The sequence below is a fragment of the Alternaria ventricosa genome (genome assembly GCF_023758065.1).
Source record: "Alternaria ventricosa strain BMP 2768 chromosome Unknown scaffold_1, whole genome shotgun sequence".
Lineage (NCBI taxonomy): Eukaryota > Fungi > Ascomycota > Dothideomycetes > Pleosporales > Pleosporaceae > Alternaria > Alternaria ventricosa.
In genome coordinates, this window is record NW_026055681.1 from 2,084,889 (window position 1) to 2,109,404 (window position 24,516).

At 51.9% G+C, this 24,516-nt stretch overlaps 9 protein-coding genes across 9 annotated transcripts; 5 read left to right on the forward strand and 4 right to left on the reverse strand.

Moving 5' to 3' along the window:
* Positions 1-788: 788 nt before the first annotated feature.
* Positions 789-2,192, reverse strand: J4E93_000721 (uncharacterized protein; the record flags this gene model as incomplete). Its single annotated transcript, XM_049338680.1, has 1 exon — positions 789-2,192. The coding sequence occupies one exon, from the start codon at positions 2,190-2,192 to the stop codon at positions 789-791; it is 1,404 nt and encodes a 467-aa protein (XP_049204565.1).
* A 373-nt stretch (positions 2,193-2,565) lies between these two features.
* On the reverse strand, positions 2,566-4,944 carry J4E93_000722 (uncharacterized protein; the record flags this gene model as incomplete). Its single annotated transcript, XM_049338681.1, has 2 exons — positions 2,566-4,865; positions 4,914-4,944. The coding sequence occupies 2 exons, from the start codon at positions 4,942-4,944 to the stop codon at positions 2,566-2,568; spliced, it is 2,331 nt and encodes a 776-aa protein (XP_049204566.1).
* A 316-nt stretch (positions 4,945-5,260) lies between these two features.
* Positions 5,261-6,514, forward strand: J4E93_000723 (uncharacterized protein; the record flags this gene model as incomplete). The annotated part of the gene is made up of 1 exon (XM_049338682.1): positions 5,261-6,514. The coding sequence occupies one exon, from the start codon at positions 5,261-5,263 to the stop codon at positions 6,512-6,514; it is 1,254 nt and encodes a 417-aa protein (XP_049204567.1).
* Positions 6,515-15,210: 8,696 nt separating this feature from the next.
* Positions 15,211-16,468, reverse strand: J4E93_000724 (uncharacterized protein; the record flags this gene model as incomplete). Its single annotated transcript, XM_049338683.1, has 3 exons — positions 15,211-16,120; positions 16,165-16,397; positions 16,445-16,468. 3 exons carry the CDS (start codon positions 16,466-16,468, stop codon positions 15,211-15,213), a joined length of 1,167 nt encoding a protein of 388 aa, XP_049204568.1.
* Positions 16,469-16,711: 243 nt separating this feature from the next.
* MZM1 (Mitochondrial zinc maintenance protein 1, mitochondrial) lies at positions 16,712-17,145 on the forward strand (the record flags this gene model as incomplete). Its single annotated transcript, XM_049338684.1, has 3 exons — positions 16,712-16,766; positions 16,813-16,995; positions 17,045-17,145. 3 exons carry the CDS (start codon positions 16,712-16,714, stop codon positions 17,143-17,145), a joined length of 339 nt encoding a protein of 112 aa, XP_049204569.1.
* A 73-nt stretch (positions 17,146-17,218) lies between these two features.
* SLT11 (Pre-mRNA-splicing factor slt11) lies at positions 17,219-18,394 on the reverse strand (the record flags this gene model as incomplete). Its single annotated transcript, XM_049338685.1, has 2 exons — positions 17,219-18,312; positions 18,364-18,394. The coding sequence occupies 2 exons, from the start codon at positions 18,392-18,394 to the stop codon at positions 17,219-17,221; spliced, it is 1,125 nt and encodes a 374-aa protein (XP_049204570.1).
* Positions 18,395-18,831: 437 nt separating this feature from the next.
* On the forward strand, positions 18,832-20,067 carry ERG6_1 (Delta(24)-sterol C-methyltransferase; the record flags this gene model as incomplete). Its single annotated transcript, XM_049338686.1, has 3 exons — positions 18,832-19,035; positions 19,084-19,440; positions 19,489-20,067. 3 exons carry the CDS (start codon positions 18,832-18,834, stop codon positions 20,065-20,067), a joined length of 1,140 nt encoding a protein of 379 aa, XP_049204571.1.
* A 543-nt stretch (positions 20,068-20,610) lies between these two features.
* PDB1 (pyruvate dehydrogenase E1, beta subunit) lies at positions 20,611-22,016 on the forward strand (the record flags this gene model as incomplete). The annotated part of the gene is made up of 5 exons (XM_049338687.1): positions 20,611-20,852; positions 20,981-21,104; positions 21,157-21,443; positions 21,493-21,556; positions 21,609-22,016. The coding sequence occupies 5 exons, from the start codon at positions 20,611-20,613 to the stop codon at positions 22,014-22,016; spliced, it is 1,125 nt and encodes a 374-aa protein (XP_049204572.1).
* Positions 22,017-23,088: 1,072 nt separating this feature from the next.
* Positions 23,089-24,454, forward strand: J4E93_000729 (uncharacterized protein; the record flags this gene model as incomplete). The annotated part of the gene is made up of 3 exons (XM_049338688.1): positions 23,089-23,172; positions 23,234-23,905; positions 23,957-24,454. 3 exons carry the CDS (start codon positions 23,089-23,091, stop codon positions 24,452-24,454), a joined length of 1,254 nt encoding a protein of 417 aa, XP_049204573.1.
* Between the last annotated feature and the right edge of the window lie 62 nt (positions 24,455-24,516).

Below are 24,516 nucleotides of genomic sequence, written 5' to 3' on the forward strand. Positions count from 1 at the left end.
CTTCAATCTTCGCCAGTGAAACCCCCGCTTATACAGTAACAGAGATCTCGTTTGATTCATGGTCGCGTGTCAAGTCAGCGCACAGCTCCAGCAGCTCCACCAAGACATCCAAGAAGCGCAGCGGTGAGCCGCTCGAGCGCGAGGCAGCAGACAAGCGGGCTCGCAGTGAGCACTCCACCTCATCCATGTCAATTGACAACATCTAACGGCCTTCTCAGCCCGTTCGTCTTGAACAAGTCTTCATTGTAGCTTGTGTTGAGATGCTATCACCAAGCGTTCCCAACTCCTCTTTTGCATCAGGTCCTTTGTGACTGATTGTTTGCATAGCGAGCGTTTGCTTTTTGTGTTCTTCGACCTATTCAAGTCGAGGGACAGGATCAGGATACCCACGATTACATTACGAAAAGGTTCGCATTACTGACGGCCTTTAATGTTTGTTTGGCATTGAAGAGGGATGGAAACCTTTCTTTGCCGAGAAGGCATTGTAATCGGTGTTTTCTCTGGGACATTTACTGGACAGCACGCATATGTGCGTTGGCCAGAGTAACTTAGTAAGTAAGGAATAGTCTCGACTGCGGGATCACTGTATGCGGTTGCTTGGTATCTGGGCGTCTCGATGAACAGACACCGAGCTGGTCTACGGCGATTGGCGGTTGTATCGATGGTAATGGGAGGATATGGATGGGAACGTAGTATAGACCAAGGAAAATATGAGTGATAACTCTGACCAAACTTATTCGCTGTGACCATACTATGCTGTCCCATCTCCTCTCCACAAGTCACCCTTCTCACCGCCGTCCCAGATCAATATCCAAAACCTTGACCATCGAGTCATCTCTGTCCCCTCCCTCTCCCTTTACCCCAAAGAAAGGCACAACCCCCCTATTAACCACACCTTCAAAAAGCCCCTCAATCATCCCACTCAACTCGCTCCCCGTCTGTCTGAAATCCGGAAACGCATTTACCTCTAGCAGATACGTGTTCAGTCCGCCATCCTCCTCAATCCCCACCATGAAATCCAGCCCAAAAATCTCAAAACTGTTAGGCAGCGGCTGGAAATGAATCGACATCCCCCTCGCCGCAGCTTCAAACGTCGCACCCGTTGTTTCCTTGATCTGCTCAAACACTTTGTCCTTCCAATCAGGCTGTGCATCCAGTTTCACGGAACCGAGATCTGGTTGTGCAGGTAAAGAGTCGGAGAGAGACCAGAATAACCCCACACTCCCCTCCCTATCCCCACTCTCTTGTAAACACGTATTCGTCAGGTGCGCCTTCATAGCCTCGTCGCGATCGTCCTGTAACACGTCGTCCCAAGGCGGGACGTACGGCCGCGCAGCGAAGAGAGCGAGCATGGGGCGGTAGATGTAGACTTGCAGGGCGGAGGTGGCGAGGACGTAGGTGCGGATGTGGAATTTGCGCAGTTCTGACGAAGGGGCATGGGGTGGCGTGAGAAGGAGGGGTGGGTGAATGTAGGGTTGTGCGATGAAGTGGCGGAGTTGGGATGTTATGATGCCGTTTCCCTCTTCCTTCTCTTCTCGCTCTCCCTCCGCCTTGCCAGTAACACCGCCGCCGGCGTCACTTCTCACATCCTCCTCCTCTTCATCTTCATCATCACTCTCAGGATCCCACTCCTCGAAAATCTCAGTCAGTTCCTCCTCACTACTAAACAGCCTAATCCCCTGCCCCCTCTCACTCATCCCCGGTTTCAAAATCCACCACTCCCTCTTCTTAGCCTCCCCATCTCCATCTAACCCCTCATTCCTCGCCCAACTCTCCTTCAACTCCCACGCTTCAACCAGCGCATCATCCAAAAACTCGGCGTAGTCGACTTCAAACTCCACACTTGGTTTCACGTGTTTCTTGAGTACGCTGTCCGGGTACTTGGTAATCCAATTCGCGATGGTGGTGCTAAGGTAGTGTTTCCGGATTAGGGCTTTGCGGATTATGTAGGCGTTGGAGAGGCTGGTGGAGGAGTTTTCCATGAGGTGGTCGAAGTCGATGGATTCGTATTGGACCCATTGCAGGAGGGGGGATGATGGGCTGGGAAGCTGGGAGATGGATGATATTAACTCGTAGGATGAGTTTGGCAGGCGTTTCCTGAGGGCGGCGATGATGAGGGGTTGGACGTAGGGGTCTTCGTAGTCGATGAGGGCATAGATCTTCTCCGAGGGTTTGACGTCTGAGGTCGCCATGTTGGTATGTTCTGGGTTCGGAAGTTGTGGTCCTGCTCTTTCCCTTGATGGTGTGGCTGCACGTGTCGTCAGGATGGTCAATAGAGACAATGTCAAGCACGCGTTTCTCCTGCGCTTCAATTCGTTTCGAAAGTAAACGCAGTATACAATTCAGCGTAACAAAGCGGGTATAATATTGTACAAGTAAAAACAAAAGGAAAGTCGTTAATGCGGCTTCGCTCCACGCTAAAGCCTTCGGTATCCATCAGCCCAGAAAAGTCGAAATGCACCCCGTTGCTCGCTTAGCTCTAGCCAATCAGCGAGCTGTTGTTACCCAAACGCCCTCCCCTTCATGTTTTCTTGTGTATGCCTCCCCTAGTGTTTTCCAAAAGAATTAAACAACTTCCAAATCGTCATCGTCGTCGTCGTCCATGGCAGCAATAAGACCAGCGTCGAGACCGCCTAGACTCTCGCGGCCTGGTTCGCGGATGCCTTTTCCGGCTAACAGGAGACGCGCTTTCTTCTTTGCTGGACTGGCTTCGCGTGTTCCGCGGAATGCAGAAGGGAAAGAAGTGTCCTTCTTCGGTGATGGGATACGACCGTACTTGAATCCCCAACCAACGGGGTCGCTCGAGTTTGAGGATTTCGCCGATGCTGTTCGTTTACGTTTAACAGGCGCCAAAGAAACATCGGCTGACGTACGGTTGAGTAGACTGGTAAAGTCCACGTCGGCTGGCTTGTCGCGCTTTGCGCCTGAGGAACCTTGCGACGATGTGTAGCCTCTTGCGGGGAGGTTCTGGGTACCAGCACCCTTGAGCTTCATGTAGTCGCCTCCGGTGCTGCCATCTCCCATTGTGCCGAGCTTCTTTGCTAGTTCTCTTTCCTTCTCCTTTTCGGCGAGTTGCTTGCGGAAGCGGTCTTCTCGGCCTGCTCCGCCTTCCCAGTTTTGGTGATCACGGTCAATGAGCTTGGCTGCGCCGCCGGGTCTTGGTGCGATATAGACGGTCTCGTGGAGTTCTCGGTCGTGATACTTGCCTTCCCTCTTGAGTTCATCACCTTTCGGGCCACCGCGTCGACCAAACATGCCGCCGCCTGGTCCTCCGCCAAATCCGGTCATAGTATTGACTTGCATGCGGCCTTTCTTAGCCTTATCGACCTGGAGCTGGATGTGGAACTCGCAGAACTCAGTCTTGCGACCATCTATCCACTGACCACATTCTTTGCCGTCTTTCCGTTGTGCATGGCAGAAGTCTAGATCTCGCGCTGTGCCAAGTTCAAGGATGGTGTCGTCTGAACTTGATAACTTCAGTGAGAACTTGCCGGTATCGCGATTCCGTGGTGGCATGATATCTGGGTTGAGGATAGCAACAAGTGTACCAAGAGGCAGTTTCCAGAACTGCGAGAAGCCGGTATCGAACAGGAAGAGATCGAGCTCCCACTTGAGATCCGTGAGACGGATAACCATGAACTTGCCGTTCTGGTCCATGTTCTTGTCCTGGTTGCCCTTGGTCTGATCCTTCGCGGCGTTCTTGGAGTTTTGTGGCGTCGACTTGGAGCAGATAACCCCAAGAACAACATAGTCGTTCTCCCAATCTGGCGGATCGTACTCTGGCGCTTTGACGGTCTTCAACAACTGAGGTATAGTGAGGACTGTCTTGCCTTCCAGGGTGCGGGTGACCACGTTGTGCTGCATTTCTCTCGACTTGAGATGTAGACCAGAAAAGGATTCGAAACTAGGAGCATCGGCGCTTTCGTCACGCGACGAGATCTCGGCGTACTTTACGGCGGTCGGTGTTGAGCCGAAGCTGCTAGACGTGGCCTTGGAAGAGGACGATGTTGGGCGGGAACTTTCAGGTCTGAAGGACAATGTTGAGCCTGGTCTTGGAGTGGGCGGGCCCCCAAATGTGCGGTTCTGTAAACTTTGCGTTCGGCTGTGGTTCCTCGAGGCCGGCGGAGGCATGTCGCGCGAGGTCTTTGTGTCGGTACTCTGAGAAGAGCTGGTTCGTGATAGCGACGGCCGGTCTTTCAGCGCCTCGATGTTCTGCAGCCCAAATCCCCTACTCCGTCTCTGTTCGGCCTTGTCCTCCTTCTCTTCGCGCTCCTTTTCCTTGTTCCTGCTCTCTGCGATGCGCTCACTGAAGGATTTGATCTTGGGCGGCTCGACCTCTTTCGACGAGCCCAACCGCGACATCCGCCCGCTGACAGCACTCCCTGGCCGCTTGAGACTAACATCGCGGGCTGTGAGTCCCTTGTCTATCCCTAACATGACCCGCGCAGGGCTCTTCGGCTCGGTTGGCGCCTGTCGCATCCGGACTGGTGATCGTGGTACCTCGACGTCGGTCTCTTGCCTGGTCTCGGGCCGCGGCAGGTCGATTCTGCGCATGCTGGTGGCCATGCTCGCTCGTGATGATGCTCCATTGCGATCCAGATCCTGAGACTCGTTCTTCTTCTTCTGCAGCGCCTTCAGCTTCAGCTTGGCCTCGATGGCCTGGAGTTGCAGCTGGAGCGTCTCCTCATCCTCCTCTCCGTCACTGCCGGCTGGCACACCTCCGCGCGACATTGGGCGGCGTTTCGAGGGGGACGGCGATGCGGAGTCGCGCTGGCGGCGGCTCTCGTACCTCTTACGGCCGGATGGCGAGCTGAGGAGGGCTTCGACGGGCGACTGCGGGGGCCAGTTGGGCTGGTTGTTCTTGACTGTCACAGAGTCAGCGCATGCCCGGCACACTCACATGGGCGACTTACCTTTTGACTTGGGGCTCTCCCGCACGATCATTGTTGTGATGGTGCAATATCGGATGCGCTATCTCGCAGTGGCCCATAGCAACGCCAATACTGGAAAGCGGGAAAAGCAAGATGGGAAACAGTCGATCGTCAGGCAGGACTCACAAGCGCATAGCCCGGCCCCGTAGCGTTTGTTGACACCGGACTGTGGTTCACCCCAGACTAATCTAATCCGAAACCGTGACGTGACAGGGATTGCGCGTGTAAGGTTGCGCCCACGCGACGCGCCTGCACTCCGATTCCACCACGAATTCGATACACCACTTTCAATACTGTATATGCCCAATTGGACCAGCAGACATCTCGCAATGGCGCGTACACGCTCGAAACCCGCAAAGGCTACGCCTAAAGAATCCACGCCTGAACCCACTACGACAGCCAAACCGCTGCCCGCAAGCACATCGAACCCCCCGAAGCTGTTCGTTCTACCAAAAGACACATCCAAAGACGCGCGCATAGTCAGCCTCGACAACCCCGCCAATGATACACCCTCAAGATACTACTTCTGCCCTGAGAAAGGCTTCTACGAGTTCACACGCATTGCTGCGCCGAAGAAAGACTTCAAGAGTTGGTTGATAACAGGAGAGAAGTGCGAGGATGACACCACAGAAGAGATAGACGCCTCACGGATAGGCAGCGGCTACATCACCAAATCCGCCGACCTCTTCATCGCAACACCCATCGACATCCTCTTCCTCATCCTCCCCGCTCTCACACCAAAGTCAGCGAAAGACACGAAACAGCACTTCCTCGCCTTCGACGACTACCTCGACGCACTCTCGTCTTCGTCCCCACACTGGAAAGCGCTGTTATCGCAATACCACACCCTCAAGACTATGATAGAAGCCAAGATGCGAAGGATATGCGACACAGTCGACGCAGGCGAAGAATCCATGTACCGCCTCTCGCACCCCAAGCTTCTCGAAGTCCTTCTTGCAAAAGCCGAACGCATGGTGAAGAAGGGGCTTCCGCCGTCAATGGAGGAGAGATTCATCAAGACAGCCTTGGAGATACCCGTCATGAGCATAAAGCGCAAGGAAAGTACATTAACCACCACCACAACAGCCCCGGATGGGGATTCAGAAAAGGAAAACAGCACAGCAATCGACTCGCAAGCGAGCGTCACAACAACCATAACACCACCCGACGACGCCCCCTCAAAACCTACCCTTACAACCCCCGCCGAAATCCCCCACCTCCTCCGCCTCCGCACATCCCTAACGTACCTCTTCTCCTCCTACACCCCGCCATCGCTTCGCACACCCCTACTCGCTCTCCTGACCCCGCGCTTCACACCCCTCGACACCCACCTCTCCGCCATAGCAACCCTCAAATCCGAAGCGCTGTCCCTACGCAGCATATCAGACAACATCAGTCGTAAACGCGCGATTGAAGAAGACGAAGAGAAGATTGCGGAAAGGGAAGAGAAGAAACGGAAGAAGGAAGATGAGGAGCGCAAGAAGAAGAGTGAGGGGAGGGGCGTTAAGGCGCTTAAGAAGGTTGATACGAGCGGGATGAAGAAGATGAGTAGTTTTTTTAGTGTTAAGCCGAAGGCGAAGTGATAGGGTGGGGGTTTTGATGGGAAAAGAGGGGTGGAGGGTTGAGGTCTGGATGGGAGGTTGGATAACTTGTGTACGATAGTAGGGAAATTTTGATAGCGTGTGGTTGAGGCATTTGAGAGTTGATGATGATGATGATGATCATCATCATCATCATCATCATCATCATCACTATAAGAATTCGCTTCAATAGTTCTGCGAACGAGCAGCGCACTCCATCACATCTGCCACAATTCCTTTGGGAAAAGCCCGGACAGCAAGAGCACCAGCCGAAGCCATGGTTTTGCCGATACCGATTTTTGGACTCCAAGACTGGGGGTATTGTAAAGAAGAATATAACAAGAATCCGCGGGGTACTTATACACCTCCCAGTCCTGCGCTAAGAGCACATGTGATCCGCCGTAAGTTTTAGTGAACGAGAGCAACGCACTCCATGAAGTTGTTGGCCCAGAGTTTTGGATAATAAACAGGGAAGGAAGAGCAGGGTCGCAGCCATGGTCTCCCTCTTCTTTGTTTTTGAACTTCAGAATCGGAAGTGCTGTAGAGAAGAGAGAGACAGAAGCTGGAGAAGTATTTATACACGTCCCAGTCCTGCGCCGAGAACATCGCCTTTATCTCGATCGTGTTTGGATAGCGGGAGCGGCGCACTCCCATATGAGTCCAAGGTGTAGTTTTGGAAACCGCCCCGGAAAAACGGACAAACTCATACGAACGTCTTGGCCTCGATTTTGGACTCCAAAGTCGAAGGTGTTGTAAAGAAGAGAAAGACGGAAATCTAAGGAGTATTGATACACGTCCTCAGCCCTGTGTCAGGAACATGGACTTCTAATCCTGCAGTTTCAACAGCGCGAGCAGCGCACTCCATGGGCTTTGGAAAGTGAAGTTTTGGAGAACACCTCAGAAAGACGGACAAACTCATGCAATCATTCATTCGTTCCTTTCAGAATCCAGAAGTGGAAGTGTTGCAGAGAAGAGAAAGGCAGACCCGAGAGCGGTATTTATACACGTCACAGTGCTTCGCCAGGAGCATGTCTTTTGTTTCGGTTTGTTTATGCAGCACGAGCATTGCTCTCTCATGTGATGTTGCGGGAACGCTTTTGATGTTCCCAGAAACTCTTTGTTTTCAACATTCACACCTTCTTGCTGCATTTTGATTGCTCTCTTTCTCTGCTCTCACTCATACAGAACTGCGTGGACGTTTTTGGAGCCTCTCAGAAGCATAGGGCTGGCGACAGGGTTTTTGATGAAGAAATGGAATCCAGAAGGCACAGTCATATATCTCGTACAACCAAGTTTTCATTCGTAACAGAGTTGCTTTAGTGTAGAAGGTTGGAGAACCCCCAGAAACAGACATATCGTGACTCTATAGAGCTTTTGGGTATATTCGACATTGGGAGAACCGTTGTTGTTTTGGAAGTCGAACGTAGGGGAAGACATGCGCATGCGTTTTTGAGTTTTGGTTGGAACGCCATCGCAGGAAGAACTGTCTGATTTTAATAAAATGAAGGAGACTTTGAGTAAAGAGAAAACTTACAGCTTGTAAGGCGTTTTATATCTCAAGTCTGACCCCATCTTCTAGTATAGAAGAGCGGAAGACTGTCAAAAAAGCACATAAGCGTATAGGCAAGAGTTTTGGATACTGCAACCCGTACATGAAGGCTACTATTGTTTGGGAAGTCGAACGGAGGAGCCGCCATGATTGCTTTGACTTGTGATTTGGATCGGACGACATGCAGCCATAGTAGTCGTAATTTTCATAGAAAAGAGGAGGCTTTGAGGAGAGAAGGAGCTCGCAGCTTTGACCGCAGTTTATATCCTAAGTCTGACCTCTGTCACGTGGTATAGAAGAGAGGAGGAGTGTCGGTAACGAGACACTCCACTGTCGAGATGGACTTTTGGGCACATGTACAAATGGTATCATGTTTTTTGGAAGTAAGGAAGGAACAGACATGCGTTCGGTTACTGGTGGTTTTGAACTTAACAACATGAGAGGTTAGGATGCCTATTTTGACCAAGTAGAGAAGAGTTTTAGTGGAAAAGAAGCTCGCAACTTCTAATGCTTTCATGGCTCAAGTCGAAGACTGCTTTATGCCATGCAAGAGGGGTTCGGCCGAAGACAGCCATAAGTCCTGTTGTCCTAATCTTTCGAACACAGTCCGCAAACATGTGGGTCTTTTTGGGGGCTGATCGCAGGAGCAGACATCGCTTTGTAGTAGCGAATGTTTTGGTCGGAACGATATACACTCGCGGACACGTTCTTTTTGGAAAAAATGGAGTATGCTTTGAGGAGAGAGACAGCTCGCAGCCTCTGCAGCATCTTATACCCCCGGGACTGGGGACGTCTTGGCGGTTGATACACTTGGGCAAGGACGTCATGGCCAGAGACGATGACACTGACGAAAACATGGCGATGATGTCTTTTCTTTTTAATCCATATCAAGCCTGATAGAAATGGAGTGGCTTTTCAACCTGTACGGCAAACATAGGTGTAGGTACTGCTTGTTTCCATGAAAGTCGCCATTGCAAATTTGAGTCGGAAGAAGAGCAAGACGCTCATAGTAAGGCCTCATCCCAGTTTTGGTGAGCGAGAAATGTGCGAAGCTCTTCGAGAGAGATCCCATGGCTGCCAACCGTTAAACTTTTGGACTCGAACAACATGGAGATGACATTGCTCAAATCCGATAGATAGATGATGGACTGAAAGCCCAGGAGCACATGAGGCGGTCATGTTGTGATTTTCGATCTACCCGGAGAGACCCGAGGAAAAGCTCATGACCGTGAATCTTGCGGAATGCTGGACATGGCTTTCTTTTTTCGCGTTTCCTGCGTGGCCTCGGAGAAAGCCAGACAGCATGTGCGGTAACTCGCGAGATTTTTGTCATTTATGCCGAGAAGGAGAGGGGAAGAAGAACAGGAGAAGAAGACATGTAAATCCTTTCATGCGCTTTTGGTGCTCGCTCTCGCAGAAAACATACATATGGGGGTTGCATTAGACTTTTGATTTTAGCAATGAGCGGATTGAATGGTTGAGGAAGAAGAGCAGAAGCAGTAGCTTTTATATCTGCTCAGCACCGACGCTAGCTCATCCTTGGCTAGTCTATAGATTTTTCGGTTGGCTGAACGTCTAAGGGGTTTGCAGAACCATGTACACAGCGACATCGTGAGAAGTGATCCATCACATTGATGAGCGCGAGGTTTAGTGTAAATTTTGGATGCATATCGAATCGAGACAGGAGAACCAGGAAGTCGTTCATGTAATCTTGAGGCAGATTTTGGACATAATTTCTCTTCCCATCAATCTCGCTGCTCGAGAGACGATCAGTCCATGCCGATATTTGGCGACATATTTTCGTTTTCAGAACAAGCCAGTTGTTCTCATATGTTTGGGAAATGTAGGAGTTTAAAAGCTTTCAACAAATCCAGCACTCGTCGAAGAAGTTTTGAGGTTTGCGTGTTTCTGATGCTTTGGAAGAGGAAGAAGAAGCAGATGTATTATAGCAGACGCGGTAGAGCCGACGAGCTCATCCAAACCCGAGGATGGAGTTTTTGGGAACTAGCGAACTAAAGTTCCCATGTTGGTCTGCTACATCGTAGTCTTCTAAGCAGTTTTGATGTCGGTGGAATACATGTTGGATGCGAGACTCGTATTTCTGACCCGCGCGGAGTCGCTCGACACATCACGAAGTTGTTTGGACGTTTCGAAAGATTTGAGAGCTGCTCAGGAGGACGGACAACATACTCTTCCACAGACACACTTTTGGTAATATAGGAGAGTGGTGTGATGAGGAAGAAGGTCAGCCTGACCGCGGGGTTTATATAGTGCTTCGACGCTAACAGCCCCGCTTTCCCGCAGCGTCATGATAGCCGTGACCACCAGAATACCATCTTTCATCGCCATAGTGCATTTCGATTTTGAGTAGCATCCATCTTAGACGGAGTAATCGCCTAAAACCGGATGCGTGGAAACTCCAACATATTGTAATGATATGGTGGTTTGGAAATGACAGTCGCGATTTCATTTCCTCCCCAGCTGGCGTCGAGACAACGGCTGCGGAGAACAGCCAGGTCATGTGGCGTTGACTTTGAAGCTTTGAAGCCCAGAAAGCATGGAAAAGGTACTTCGCTGTTTTATGTCCTGCCCAGAACAAGGACGCAGCCATACAACTTCTCTATACTGATTTGAGTATTTTGGAAAGACGACAGGTTCTCCAATCATAAGAGGGCATAATGGGCCTTTTGGAGAATCATGGACAAGTAGTTTGTGAGTGAAGAAGCGAGCAGCAGTTCTAGTAGAAGACTTTATACACAGTCTGCCAACACGTCTCCGCAATGCGGCATGACTTAGTCTTCGTGTCAATTTGATCATGACAGCAATAGTGGATGTTTTCGAGAGCGCAGCAAGTCCATACATTGTACCCGTGATGGTTTTGAGAAGGCTGCTAGAGCCAGAGAAGGTGGAATCATGTGCGAACGCTACCGTCATTTTGGTGCAGTAGGCGGAAAGATGTGTGATGAAGAAATTAGAAGGCCGGCAGCCGGAAGGAGGTATTTATACAGCATCCAAGCTCTGGTCGCACGTGACACTCATTCGAGAATGGGGTCGGAAAAAGAGGCGCCGCAAATTGATCGACCCCCGCTGATACACGTTTGCGCCAACATCATGCTAGGCTGAATCTGTTTCAATTCGAGAGCACCGCCGGGCACACACACATGTGACGCCGACATAAGGATTTTGATGTACCATGAGCAAACCATGACGACATTTGGCGCGAAAAGAACGAAGTTCTCGCCCATGGGTCAAACCAGTCACAGTTTCGAAGGATACGGCGTTTTGATAATGTGTCATGCAAGGAGAAAAGACACAAGATCTGTGAAACTTCTATTTCCTCTGCAAAGTTCAAAGCCATAAGACAAGACATTGTCGGATTATCGTCTCATACGCCGGAGCGTGCAACTTTTCGAGGGGACGCGAAATATCGCTGGGGTAGTTCCGATTCTAGCGGCATTACTCTTCTCATAGCATCTTTGTTGAACAGTTCAAGCAGTTCAGATAGGCTTGCAGACCGCAGCGAACATACAAATGTCGGTATTCGATTTGGAAAAGACACCGAGGCCATCCATACGTCCAACTGCTGGTTTGGAAGTTTTGAAAAAGACCGGAGAAGAGCGAGTCATTGTTAGTGCCAAATGAGTTTTTGGAATTCACTAGAAAGCTAGTGTATCAAAGAAAGAAGAATTAGAGCATAGCGGAGAGAAGTATTTATACACAACACGCTACTGCACACCATCCTAGGTATCATTTCATGTTTTTGCAGAAATAACTCAGACATCGAGGCGTTCACCCGTCGTTTTCAGACATGTGTGTTCCTGCAACGACATCTTGGGTTTTCTTTCTGAATCTGACGGTAGAAACCATGCTAGTGACCATGATGCCTTTTCGAGAGTACAGCGCTATAAACATAACTAGGGCAGTACTGAATGTCGAGCCGGAGGAGAGGAGAGAGGCCGCACATGCATGATTTGATTACTAGTTTTGGTGGATATAACTCTTGGAGTTGGTGTGTAGAAGAAAAGAAAGAGCAGCAGCAAAGAGGAGCTTTTATATGCCACTCCACAGTTGGAATACCGCAAAAGTGCAAATAACAGTAGCAATTCTCTCTTGCTTCCATGCTATTTTCAGACTTTTACTTTCGCAGAGACCCGGAGGACCGGAGAACATGTCAGCAATCTCTTGAACTTTTGAACAGTCTTTCTCGTCTTTCATAAACCAGTATTATCAGCTTTTTGGCAATGCGAAGGCAGAGGCGGAGGGACGATTCCATGGCGGCGAACTGTGCCGCATTTTGATAAAGCGAAAGCAGACGCAGAAGGTAGATCATCTTACTGCTTGAATAACTTTTTGGTATGTTGTAGAAAGAGACTTGACGCCTTCTCATACAATTCTTTACGTGGGCTTTTTAGTAATGCAACAGCAGAACCGCAGAAGCGGAGCCATGCTCCTGTCCGAATCGTTTTTTGGAATAAAGCACGAGAAGCTGTAGGTATAAGAAGGTAAGAGACCCCAGCCCAGGAGGTGTTTATATACACGCAACCCAGCTCACAAAGCCGGGAGACCATATGGGATGATCCTATAGCTTTTGTGAGGGAAGAGAAGAAGCGGAAGACCCATGAACGGCACGTGATAAATTCCGAGCAATCATTTTTTGGAGCCTATCCTATTTTGGTGACTTTCGCGGCTGGCAGGAGACAGAAACCATAACAACTCGACGGGGAGCTTTAGAGTGGAGGCGCGCACACATCGAAAAAATGTTCAGTAGTTTTAGATGAAAAGAGGGAGGAAGCAGACATCGCCGTCTGCTAATGCGTTTTTTGGAGCACCAAATGGATGTAGTGTGCAAAGTAGTAAAAAGACCAGCAGCTGAGCGGGGTGTTATACACCACCAATCCACTAGCACAGTCATCAGCTTTGCTTGATTGAGTTTTGCAACCCCGAAGCATGACACAGACTCCTCTTTGTGTTGTGAATATAGCCGCGTGCATCTCCGATTTACAGTGTTTCCAAGTTCCCAGACGGCCATAGAATACAATCGAACAGAATCTCAGAGGCCAGCAGGCAGGACAACATTCAGGATGTTTGTAGGCGTTTTAGCAGACCTCAATCACACATAGCTTCGTTGAGATAGTAATTTTAAGACCGAGGAGGCAGGCAAACACCATGTTCCGAAGGCCATAGTGTTTTGGAAAAACACCAGAGGTGTGTAGAATAATTAAGACAGGAAGACCCGGCAAAGACACGGTTTTTATACTCCAACTACCAACAAAGTGCCGCTCATAGACAATGCGGTAGCTGTTTTGGTGGGCTACAACCGCACATGGCGTGGTGAGGGCTGGACTTTGAGACAGAGGAGCCAGGCGAAAGCCATTACTAGATGTTCCAGGCCTTTTGTATGAAACCGAAGGAGAGTGTGGGATCATGAAATCAGGAGAAGCAGGCAAAGACGAGGTTTTTATACTCCAAATATCCACCAAGCACCGCTCATGACTGTTCGGTAGTTGTTTTGGTGGACCAGAACCACACATGGTGTTATTGGGTGGGGATTTTGAGAAAGAAGGAGGCAGGAGAACACCATAGGTGGACGGTGGGGCTATTTTGGTAAAAAGAACCGGAAGTTTGGAATATAGAAGACAAGAAGAGCCAGCGAAGACGAGGCTTTTATACACCACTCACGCGCCAAGAACTGCCCATCACGAAAGCGGCAGGGATTTGTTGGACCGTTGCTGTATTATAGAACCAAGGATGAGGCACACATCCCAGATCGTGCTCGAACGTTTATGGAAGCAGAAGTTCTCTCATTTTACTGCTTTATCGATGCTTTTGGAAGTCGAAGAAGAGAAGGACGAGCACATGAAGCTGTTGCCATGATCTTTCGTTTCTGGAGCGACACACACGCGCATCGATTGTATTGATGCGTGTTTTAGAAGTCCACAGAAGGAGGAGCGCACACGATGAGATGTTCGTCATACTGTTTTGGTCAAATCGAGGAAGGAGGAGGAGGAGCGCACACCATAGAATCGATCTTGTAGCGTTTTGGTGAAAACACAGAAGGGTGTGGAGTGTAGAAGACAAGAAGTCAGAGGATGCAGTGAGGTTTATATATCCGCCAGACCGACACATATATCGGTGAAAAGCTCCTTTCTCACACCATGTGGGTATTGTCTGATCCTTTAGGACAGACAGGCACAGCTCATAGCATCTCCTTTGCGTTATTTCGACAGCTTCTCAGTCATGGGGCGCTTGATGAGAGATTTTTGTGCACCCCATGTCTTCTCTTCCTTTGTGTTTGGAGAACAGCGACAGGCCATGTAATACTCATGATAAATTTTCCTCGACCGGCCATGCATAGCTATCGCTGCAATTTCTCGACTCTTCCTACTGTCATGGCGTCCATAGTGATATGTTTTTGGTGGTTCCGGAAACGGAGACATTCGATAGTGACGGCTGAATTTTTTGAAAAGACAGGACAGTGGCCAACACATGCCTTTGGATTTCGTGTGTTCTGGGTAGTTGGTTGTGTTTTGAGAAGGCGAGGAGAAGGCGCACACCATGACCCTCTTAGGGAATTTGTTTTGGATGTAATGATCAACGGGCGCAGAAAGAGCGCGCACCATGTTGTTGTCCGATTTTGTTTTTGGAAGATGATGAAGGAGCACAGGACAGAACGCACCACACATATTGCAGTGAGGCACGTTTTTGGATGGAATGATAAAGAGGTGCAGGAAGCGCACACCATGTCTTGATAGACAAGTCGTTTGGAAGAGGCGCGGAAGAAGAGGCGGAGGGAACGCACACCATGTTGTACAAACCGAGGCGTTTTGGAAAATGATGGAGAGGCGCGGGAGGAAGCGCACACCATGGCGAGGGCGCGAGCGCGTTTTGGAGAAATCCAGAGGAAGGATGAGGGATAAGAAACAGGAAGAGAGGGAGTAAAACGAGGTATTTATACACGACCAGCAGCGCACGTGCCTGCCACATGAGGAAAAGTTGGGACGATTCGAAATCTTCTGATCTTTCCATGTCTTCTGAGAAGGCTTACTGTTATCCTGTAAGCCATAGCAATGTTTAGTGTACATAACCCCCACCATCCACGCCCTTTTGTGCCATCCCGGCATACCTAGACGCCATGCCCACCATATCCTCCTTATTTCTTCCCCTTACCCTTGGATTTACTCCTCGTATTCCGACTGGGCGGGGGCGTATCCTCTCCACTGCTGTCAGCCTCAGCCTCAACAACCACACCTTCATCCTCCACCTCCACCTGCTCCATCTCCTTCACACCCCCATCCATTCCCTGCCCCTGTCTATCCTTCGCCTTCCGCTCAGCCTCCCAATCACGCACCAGCCTCGTAACATCATCTTCCCGCGGCTTTTCCTTCCCATTCCACGCACTGCACCCACCGCATCTCCACCTCCCAACGTCTTCAAGCGTACGGGCGCCAGGTGGTGCCTGCCCGTTGACAAGTCGGCACTCTGAACAGATCAAGACGAAGCGGTTCTTAGCCTGTGTTTCGTCTTCGCCGAGGAGAGCGTCGAGGATGCGGTCGTACCAGTGGGTTTGTGTGAAGGCGGCGGGAGAGTCGGCGGTGTATTGTTTGGTTAGGTCGACGGCACCAGTATTGAAGGCGTTTGGTGCGAATTCAGCGCCTGGGGCTTCTGGTGGGGGCAGTTGCTGCGGCGGAGATGGGCCTTGGGGTGACGAGACGTTCGAAGGGGGTTTCTGCGGGGTATGCGGGAGTTGCTGGGGCTGCGGTCGCTGAATGTTTGCCGTTGGGGGAGGAGGCATACCGGTGCGGGGACCTGGCGGCGGCGCTGGCTTCTGGGGGCCTTGGGACTTTCTGCGACCGGGGGAGTCACCTTGTTGTGGCTGCTCGGGTTGTTTGGGCGAGGCGCCATATTTCTCGAGCAATTGTTGGGTCGAGTTGTACTTGGTGGCTTCCTTGAGGCGCTCAATGGTAGCGTCGCGTTCCTTGTTCAGCTTCTTGAGGTAGGCTTCAGTGTTGCGGATGCGGTAGTCGAAGTAGCTCATGAGCGCGTAGCGGAGGCCGTAGATCCTGGAGGGTTAGATGATCCAATACCGCGATGACAATGGACATACAAGACAGGCCCGCCAGCCACCACGCTTCCCTCAATGGGACCCCAGTTCTGCCAGCCCGTTACGAAAGTGAGCACGACCGCGACCAGAATATACGCGAAGCCGGTATACAGCGTCCACATGACGCGAGCGCGTCGCGAGAGCTGCTTCTGTTTGTCATTGCGCGCAGCGGCTCTGTTGATCTTGCCAGTAAGAGTGTTGAGCGTCCTCTCGAACGAGGCGGCATCTTCGCTACCCTGCCACAGTCAGCAAGCGTGTTAGCGCGTAGTTAGATTCGACGTACCTTCCAAGGCCAGAAGGACACCATGTTGGCTCTGGTAGATCACAGCCCGGTGTGGGAGCTAGATTTCTACCGTTGAGGCCACCGAAGCGTTGCTCGTGTGTGGACCACTTCCAGCTGCGCGACGTCAGCGGGTGTCGGATCGCCAGCCGGGGGGACCCTGGCAAGAACGATGTCACGTGTGGCAACTTTCCTCGCGGAAGTTCCGAGCGGAACTGGTCGTTCTTCACACGCTTCGATTCACTACACACCGCCCCGACTTTACACAAGATGGCGCTAGTTGCATACCGGAACCTGCTGCGATCCGCGCGCATCGCCTTCCAAGGTACGAATTGCGATGCCGAACTAGTTCCAGCGCTCACACAGCATAGGCGACATGAACACCCTCTTCGCCGCCCGCACCGAAGCCCGTAACAAGTTTGAAGAGAACCGCAACCTACGAATCGGAAGCGAAGAGTTGCAATCGTCATTAGTACATGCCGAGGAGGTGGCCAAGTTTCTTCGTGAAAACGTGGTTCAAGGGCAAGCAGCGGACCCAGAGGGCGAAAGCTACAGTATGCTTCTTGCATAATTGTATGAGGGCTGTATGGCTAACGCAGGCAGAATTACGGATACACGAGCATACCGAACGAGGCGACAACGAGGATATCAAAAAGGGCAAGGGAAAGAGTACATTGGGAGGCACAAAATGCTGTTCCTCCTAGGCTTTTATGCACATCGAATGAATCATGATACCCATACAGTCCAAAACGCCGACCCAATGCAAGAAATGAAGACCTAGTTTCCGGCCAAACTGGCGTATTGAACATCGTCATCAGCTCCCGGCGGAGGTGCAACGACCATACTGTCCAGGCTGTTCTGTGGTGCAGCCTCAATCGCGGCCTGAGAAGCAGCTGCCCGTCGCGACGAGCCCGCTACTTGTCGTCCCTCCTTCGCGTACTGCATCCTGACGTTCTGATCCAAGCTGTCCAACTGCTTCGGCTTGCCCCAAGTAACGCGCATAGGACAGCCCTTGATGACCACCTTGCCCTTTAGTGTACCCGCTGCCGTCTCGGCGTCTTCCCGTTTGACGAAGTTGACGTATGCGCAATGCGCTCGATGTGAGCATACCAGCGATCGAAGTTGGCCGTATTGTGAAAAGTGCTTGCGGAGCTCGTGTTCGGGAAGGTCGTCTTCTACACCCGTGACAAAGAGCGATGCGACGTTGGGGTCGGAAGGTGGCAGCCAATCTTGCGGGTTTGGCTCCGCGGATGCGCCGCCCATGCGACCTCCTCTTCCAGGCCTCATGCCTCCTCGCGCAGGTGTACCTCGTGAGTCTCGCGTTCTGATCGGTCCGGGGACGTGACTGCTCTCCCCTCCTGCGCCGCCTCCGCCTGGCGCGGGTAATGCCTTTTGCCCACTCTCGCCCTCCTCAGCCTCTATCCGTCGCTGCTTCTTGTAGTAGGGCTCGCTCTGCGCCAAACGCTTGAGCAGGTCGCGTGCCTTCTCATCCGTCTTCTCGTATGCCTCCATCGCTCCACGCCCCTCTTCGATCTCTCTCTCGTGCTCTTGCGCATAGTACTGTCGGTTGATGTCGCTCTGCGGGCCGGGCGCCACCATCTTCAGAGCAGCATCACGGACTACGATGGGCAGACCAAATGACAGATCGAGCATGCAGTGCTGGCAGCAGTTCTTGAGGCGGGCGCATGTGAGGCAGATGTTGGTTCGCTTTTGTCGCGCGGTGCGGTCGGCCTTCCAGCGGAAGATGGTGAAGGGTCGCGTGCAGATCTTGCACTCTGCGCCGTAGTCCTCCTTCAGCATCTGCACGTAGGTGCTATCCGGTAGGCATTTCTCGCAGACAGATGGAAAGTCGGTAGTTTCCCAGCCCGATCCTACATGAAGTTAGTAAACGCTGGGGCAGTGCAGAAAAGAATATGACGTACGGTTCAGGTCGCTCTTGATTTGCGGCGGCATGGTGAGGCCTGCTGTGTAGGGTGTGCGACAGTGGCTGAGTTTTGAATGTAATCTCGCGACTTCACCGAGCGAATCTGGGGACGTCGAGTACGCGTAGTGGGGCGCGGTGGTTGTTGCGACAGATGGTATGGGAGTGACGGTAGAAATCTAGGCACTACACTATACGGCTCTTACGGTCTTGGCTTTCACGCGCTCGGGTGGCGACGACCGACCGCTAGCGCTGTTGACCAGGGCCGCGTACAGAGTCGGTCGTGATTGGGCGACGCCAGTTACCCCCTAAGAAATTCAAGTCCCAATCTCCTACCCATACCGCTCTTTCCTCTCCGGGGTCGTCTTTATAAAGTTTCAGGGTCCTGTCCTCTTCGAATTGTTTATTCTACTATCCGTTTCATTCACTTCGCTCCCCGCATAACTCCATATCACTCTTAATACCCATCATGTCTCCCATTGCGCTCGAAAAGGAAGACCATTCTCGCGATGCCGAGTTCAACAAGGCCATGCACGGCAAGTCTGCAAAGGCTCGCGGTGGCATGACTGCCATGTTGCAAAAGGACAAGGCTGCCCAGCAAGCCGCTGTCGACGAGTACTTCAAGCATTGGGACAACAAGGCCGCTGGCGACGAGACCGAGGAGACCCGCAAGGTACGCATATGTGGCATTGTTGCATACCGTGTTTACTAACAGACCCAGGAACGACGAGATGAATACGCTACCCTCACAAGACACTACTACAACCTCGCAACCGACCTTTACGAGTACGGCTGGGGACAGTCTTTCCACTTCGCTCGCTACGCCTATGGCGAGTCTTTCTACAAGGCCATTGCCCGCCACGAGCACTACCTTGCCCACAAGATGAACCTCCAGGACAACATGCGCGTCCTGGATGTTGGCTGCGGTGTCGGTGGACCCGCCCGTGAGATTGTCAAGTTCGCTGGTGTCAACGTCGTTGGATTGAACAACAACGACTACCAGATTGAGCGTGCCACTGCCTACGCCGAGAAGGAGGGTCTTTCAGACAAGCTCAAGTTCACCAAGGGTGACTTCATGGTATGATATACCCTCACACCCTGCGTACCCCTCACTAACTCGTCCTAGCAAATGTCTTTCCCCGACAACTCTTTCGATGCCGTCTACGCCATCGAGGCCACTGTCCACGCACCATCGCTCGAGGGCATCTACAGCGAGATCTTCCGCGTTCTCAAGCCCGGCGGTGTCTTTGGTGTCTACGAGTGGCTCATGACCGACAAGTACGACAACGACAACCCCCACCACCGCGAGATCCGTCTTGGAATTGAGATCGGTGACGGAATCTCGAACATGGAGAAGATTGAGGTCGCGCTCGATGCTATGAAGAAGGCCGGCTTCGTGATGGAGCACAACGAGGATCTGGCAGACAGGGACGACCCTTACCCATGGTACTGGCCGCTCTCTGGCCAGCTGAAGTACATCAGCACCATTGGCGACATCCCCACCATTCTTCGCATGACCAAGGTCGGACGTGGCCTCATCCACAAGTTCGTCGGTGGTCTTGAGATGATCGGTCTCGCTCCCAGGGGTACCCAAAAGACTGCCGACAGTCTTGCCCTCGCAGCCGACTGCCTTGTTGCTGGTGGCCGGGAGAAGCTCTTCACACCCATGTACCTCATGGTCGGAAGGAAACCCGCCGACGCATAAGTTTTCAATTCTCGCCCTTTGCATTAGACTTCTCTTCGCATCTAGGACCTCGTTGGTCTGCGAGCTATTCCTTCGATATAGGAGCATCATCTCCTGGCATTTGCATCACGCGCATTGGAGACGCGCATATATACTGTAATATTTTGAAGTAGGTCACGGTCTAGGGACGGTCATGGTAACGCGAAATGTGGTGCTATAGAGAATAGAAGAAGTAATCCTCATCTGAATGTTTTGATCATTATCATACAATTTGCAAGCGACTATTGAATCACTATGCAGTAGATGCTGTATGGAAGAGTTGACTATGGTGAAAGCGACGTTGTTGGGGCGGACCATCCAGGGACCATCCAGACGCACGTCGGGTGTTCTCGCTATAGTGTGGTCCCTGCTCGAGAGCTTTGATCGCTAGCGCCGGCCCCAACGACTCGGATCTTCGCATCAAGAAATTGTCCAGCAAGCCCCAGCAACCACCACAAGCCTCAGCGGCCATCACTCGCCCACGGCACTTCCTCACCACACCTTCACCCTCACACACACCCCACAATGGCTGCTTCAAGGCTCCTCCGACCCACCTCCCGCCTCGTCTCGGCGTCGCGGCCAGCGCCCGCCTTCCGACCAGCTTTCCGCGCCGCAGCCATTATACCGTCAATTGCGAGGAGAGGATATGCGTCGGGCCAGAAGGAGATGACAGTGCGAGAGGCGCTCAACGAGGCCATGGCCGAGGAGATGGAGCGCAACGACAAGGTTTTCGTGCTCGGAGAGGAAGTCGCGCAATACAACGGAGCGTACGTCCCACCACGAAGAAGAGAGATGTCAGATCTGCGATAAGAAAGAGGAGGGTCCAATTGGGCAGAGAATACATCGCAGGCTATACACAACGGAATATCAATGGACGGTGCTGACTGAGCCACAGCTACAAGGTCACAAAGGGCCTGCTCGACCGCTTCGGTGAGAAGAGGGTAATCGACTCTCCCATCACAGAGTCAGGTTTCGCCGGTCTGACCGTCGGTGCCGCGCTCGCTGGTCTCCACCCCATTGTGAGTCCCTCAGCTATCATGACCCAAAAAGCAAATCTGACAGCGACGACAGTGCGAGTTCATGACCTTCAACTTCGCCATGCAGGCCATTGACCAGATCATCAACTCCGCCGCAAAGACCCACTATATGTCCGGTGGTATCCAGCCCTGCAACATCACCTTCCGTGGTCCCAACGGTTTCGCGTCCGGTGTCGCTGCTCAGCATTCGCAAGATTACACTGCGTGGTACGGAAGCATTCCTGGACTCAAGGTCGTTTCGCCATACAGCGCCGAGGATGCCAAGGGTCTGTTGAAGGCTGCTATCCGTGACCCGAACCCGGTCGTGGTTCTCGAGAACGAGTAGGTCACAACAGTCGCGAGACAGGAGACTGTGCACTAACATCCACAGACTTCTGTACGGTCTGTCCTTCCCCATGAGCGAGGAGGCCCAGAGAGACGACTTCGTCATTCCCGTAAGCTGCCCCACCATCATCCCACTCTAGCTTCATACTAACAGACCCCCAGTTCGGAAAGGCCAAGATCGAGCGCCCCGGCAAGGACCTCACCATCGTCACCCTCTCCCGCTGCGTCGGCCAATCCCTCGTCGCCGCCGAACAACTCAAGTCCAAGTACGGCGTCGAAGCCGAAGTCATCAACCTGCGCTCCATCAAGCCCCTCGACGTCGAGGCCATTGTCAAGTCTGTCAAGAAGACCGGCCACATGCTCTGCGTAGAGTCTGGATTCCCATCCTTCGGTGTCGCGTCTGAGATTATGGCGCTTACCTGCGAGTACGCCTTCGACTACTTGGAGGCGCCCCCTGCCCGTGTCACTGGTGCTGAGGTGCCCACACCATATGCCCAGAAGCTCGAGGAGATGAGCTTCCCCAGCGAGAGCTTGATTGTTGACTATGCTGCTAAGCTCCTTAGGGTATAAATGGAGTATGAACGGAAGAGGATAGTGCGGTAGCCATTCTAGCGTTCTTGTGGATTCAGGTTTGGCGAAGGACCGGGATTTTGTATGATCAGACTATGACCATTTTCGGCTGAGGTAGACACACGTAGGTGCTGGGTTAGAGCATTTTCGATTGCATGTACGAGTATTCCTATTGCAACTCCATCTAACGACTTTGAAATATTTCAGGCCTTGGGGCGGTGACGGAATGTAATAGCATGACTGTGGGCTCGAGGTGGGTAGACGGGGTGTGATACGCTGACATTAGTAGGGTTTTTGCCGTTTCCATAACAGCTGTCTACATTTATTCCCTTCGATCACACGCTGCTTTCATAGCTCAGGATATTAGTACCTCACCGCTTTTCCTTGTCGGTGAGCATCTGAGGTTCTCTCACCTCGAACCTGGGAGTGCGGAATGCCTGCTTCGGTTTTTTCAGACATCTACTTCTTCACCACAGTCTCACTTTAGTTGCCTCTTTCCTTTCTATGGTCTACTCGGTTGTTCAACGTCATACTTCGACGGAATGCATTGCTGCGGATCAATGTCTCTATGAAAGAGAGATGTCGACGCCTACGATGTTCAGCAACTGTCTCTACGCCGGCATACCGCTCACATCAAGTCACGCATGTGCTCTCCACGAGCAAGAGTCACGATGATCTACTTAGATGGGCACGCGCCGGCACTAATTCTGGTGGAAGAAAGAGCATGACAAAGGTCGAGCGGCTGCGCCAAAGTTGGTATACCGCTCACATAGCAGTAAGTATATACTGACGGCCAGGCATAAGCGCATCAAGCTGCTCACGTCGACACTCAACAGCACGAAATTTTGGAGTAGAAAGAAGGTCCGAGGGCAACGACTGGCTGCGCATTTATCATGCCGGAGACGATGAGGCTGCGGGTTTTCATCTTCACTTTCATCGATGAACCCGCGTCTTGCGCTAGTGGGCTCCTTCCACTTCTAGAAGCAACTTGCAACTCTGCAATCTCTCGACCGCACGCCACGTCTACACATAACAGCGCGACATCAGTCACGAACTTTGCAAGAGCGCGACGATGCCTGCAGTCCTGAGCACCGGCGCAATGCCAGAGGAGGAGCACAACAGTGACGAGATGCTGGGTGACGCGGAAGGTGGAGAGGTATGAGATACATGCCAGCTACGGAAAACACACAAGACTCAGACTGACATTGTCATTCTAGGAGAACTACGAGGCGTTCGAAACCCCGGCAGCAGAAACCTACGCACACCTCCCAAAGCCCAACCGCGACAACGTCCACTTCTGCATCCACGCCATTGAGACCAGCCACGCCGAATACCAGGACACCATCAATACCATTGACGCAACATTCGAAGCCCAAAGAGTCTCGCTAGACGAACAGCACAGCCGAACCAAAGCCCAGGAAGCCGCTTTCGAAAAGAGAGAAGGACTCTACATTCGCTTGCCTACGAACCAAGCCGTGAACCTGGTTCACAACGCTTTGCTTGTGGAACATGCGCAAGAACGCGTTCTCATCGCGGATATGTTCAGGGCGGTCAAGATTAGGAAGGTGGATATGAGAGCTGCGAGAACGGACGGGCTGAGGAAGGCCAAGGAGGTATATCTGAGGCAGCGCAAAACACTCAGCAAGCTGATCGAGGGCCTGAGTGATATGGCTGGGAATATGAAGAATGAGCGAGTGGTTGCTGAGCGGGGAGCTCGAGCTACTGGCGCATCGGCAGCTATCAGGTCGCCTGCTCCGGTCCCTCGCTCTCAAAGCACGGCGCATGCACGCACGATCGCTCCGTTGCCTGCCATTCAGATCATTGATGTGACAAGGTTGTCAGCCGTGAGGGGTTTCAACGGTATGACTAGCGGGCCTAGGTACTCACCGGTATGTGCGACTTTCTTCAGAGTTGTGACAGTAACTGACTTCTGGGTTTAGGGCACTTCAGTAGCTACCTCTTCAGCTACAGCCCTCTCTACAGTTCAGAGACACAAACTCACATCCACTATCAAGGATTTGATTCGCAACTGCATTACCGCCAAAGCAACCAGCGAGTCAAATTATGAAGTGGAGGGAGTCAAGTCTAAAAGGCAGTTCGTCGCGGACAAAAAGGCATGGAAGACGAGCCATGAGCTTTTGTGTTCTCACGGAGATGACTTCAACGCAAGAGTAATCTTCTTCAATCGCTTGACATCCTATTTAAGCTCCTTGCGTCCTTACATCACCCGCATCGAAGGTGACGTGGATAAGGAACTTCTCCTCTTGAATGAATGCAACAAGCATTTGAACGGAGAACAAGCACGCATTGAGGCAGAACGCAAAGAGCGGGGAGATGAGGCTTACGAGCGCTGTGCCAAGGAGCGAGAATGGCAGGATAGGCAGTTGCACAGTCTTCGGTCCCTGGCCAAGACTGCAGGAATCTCTCTTGACGAGTGAGGTATACGGTGGATTCTTCAACGCGTTGAAGAAGAGTATGGTGGCCATGTTAGCAGCCTTGA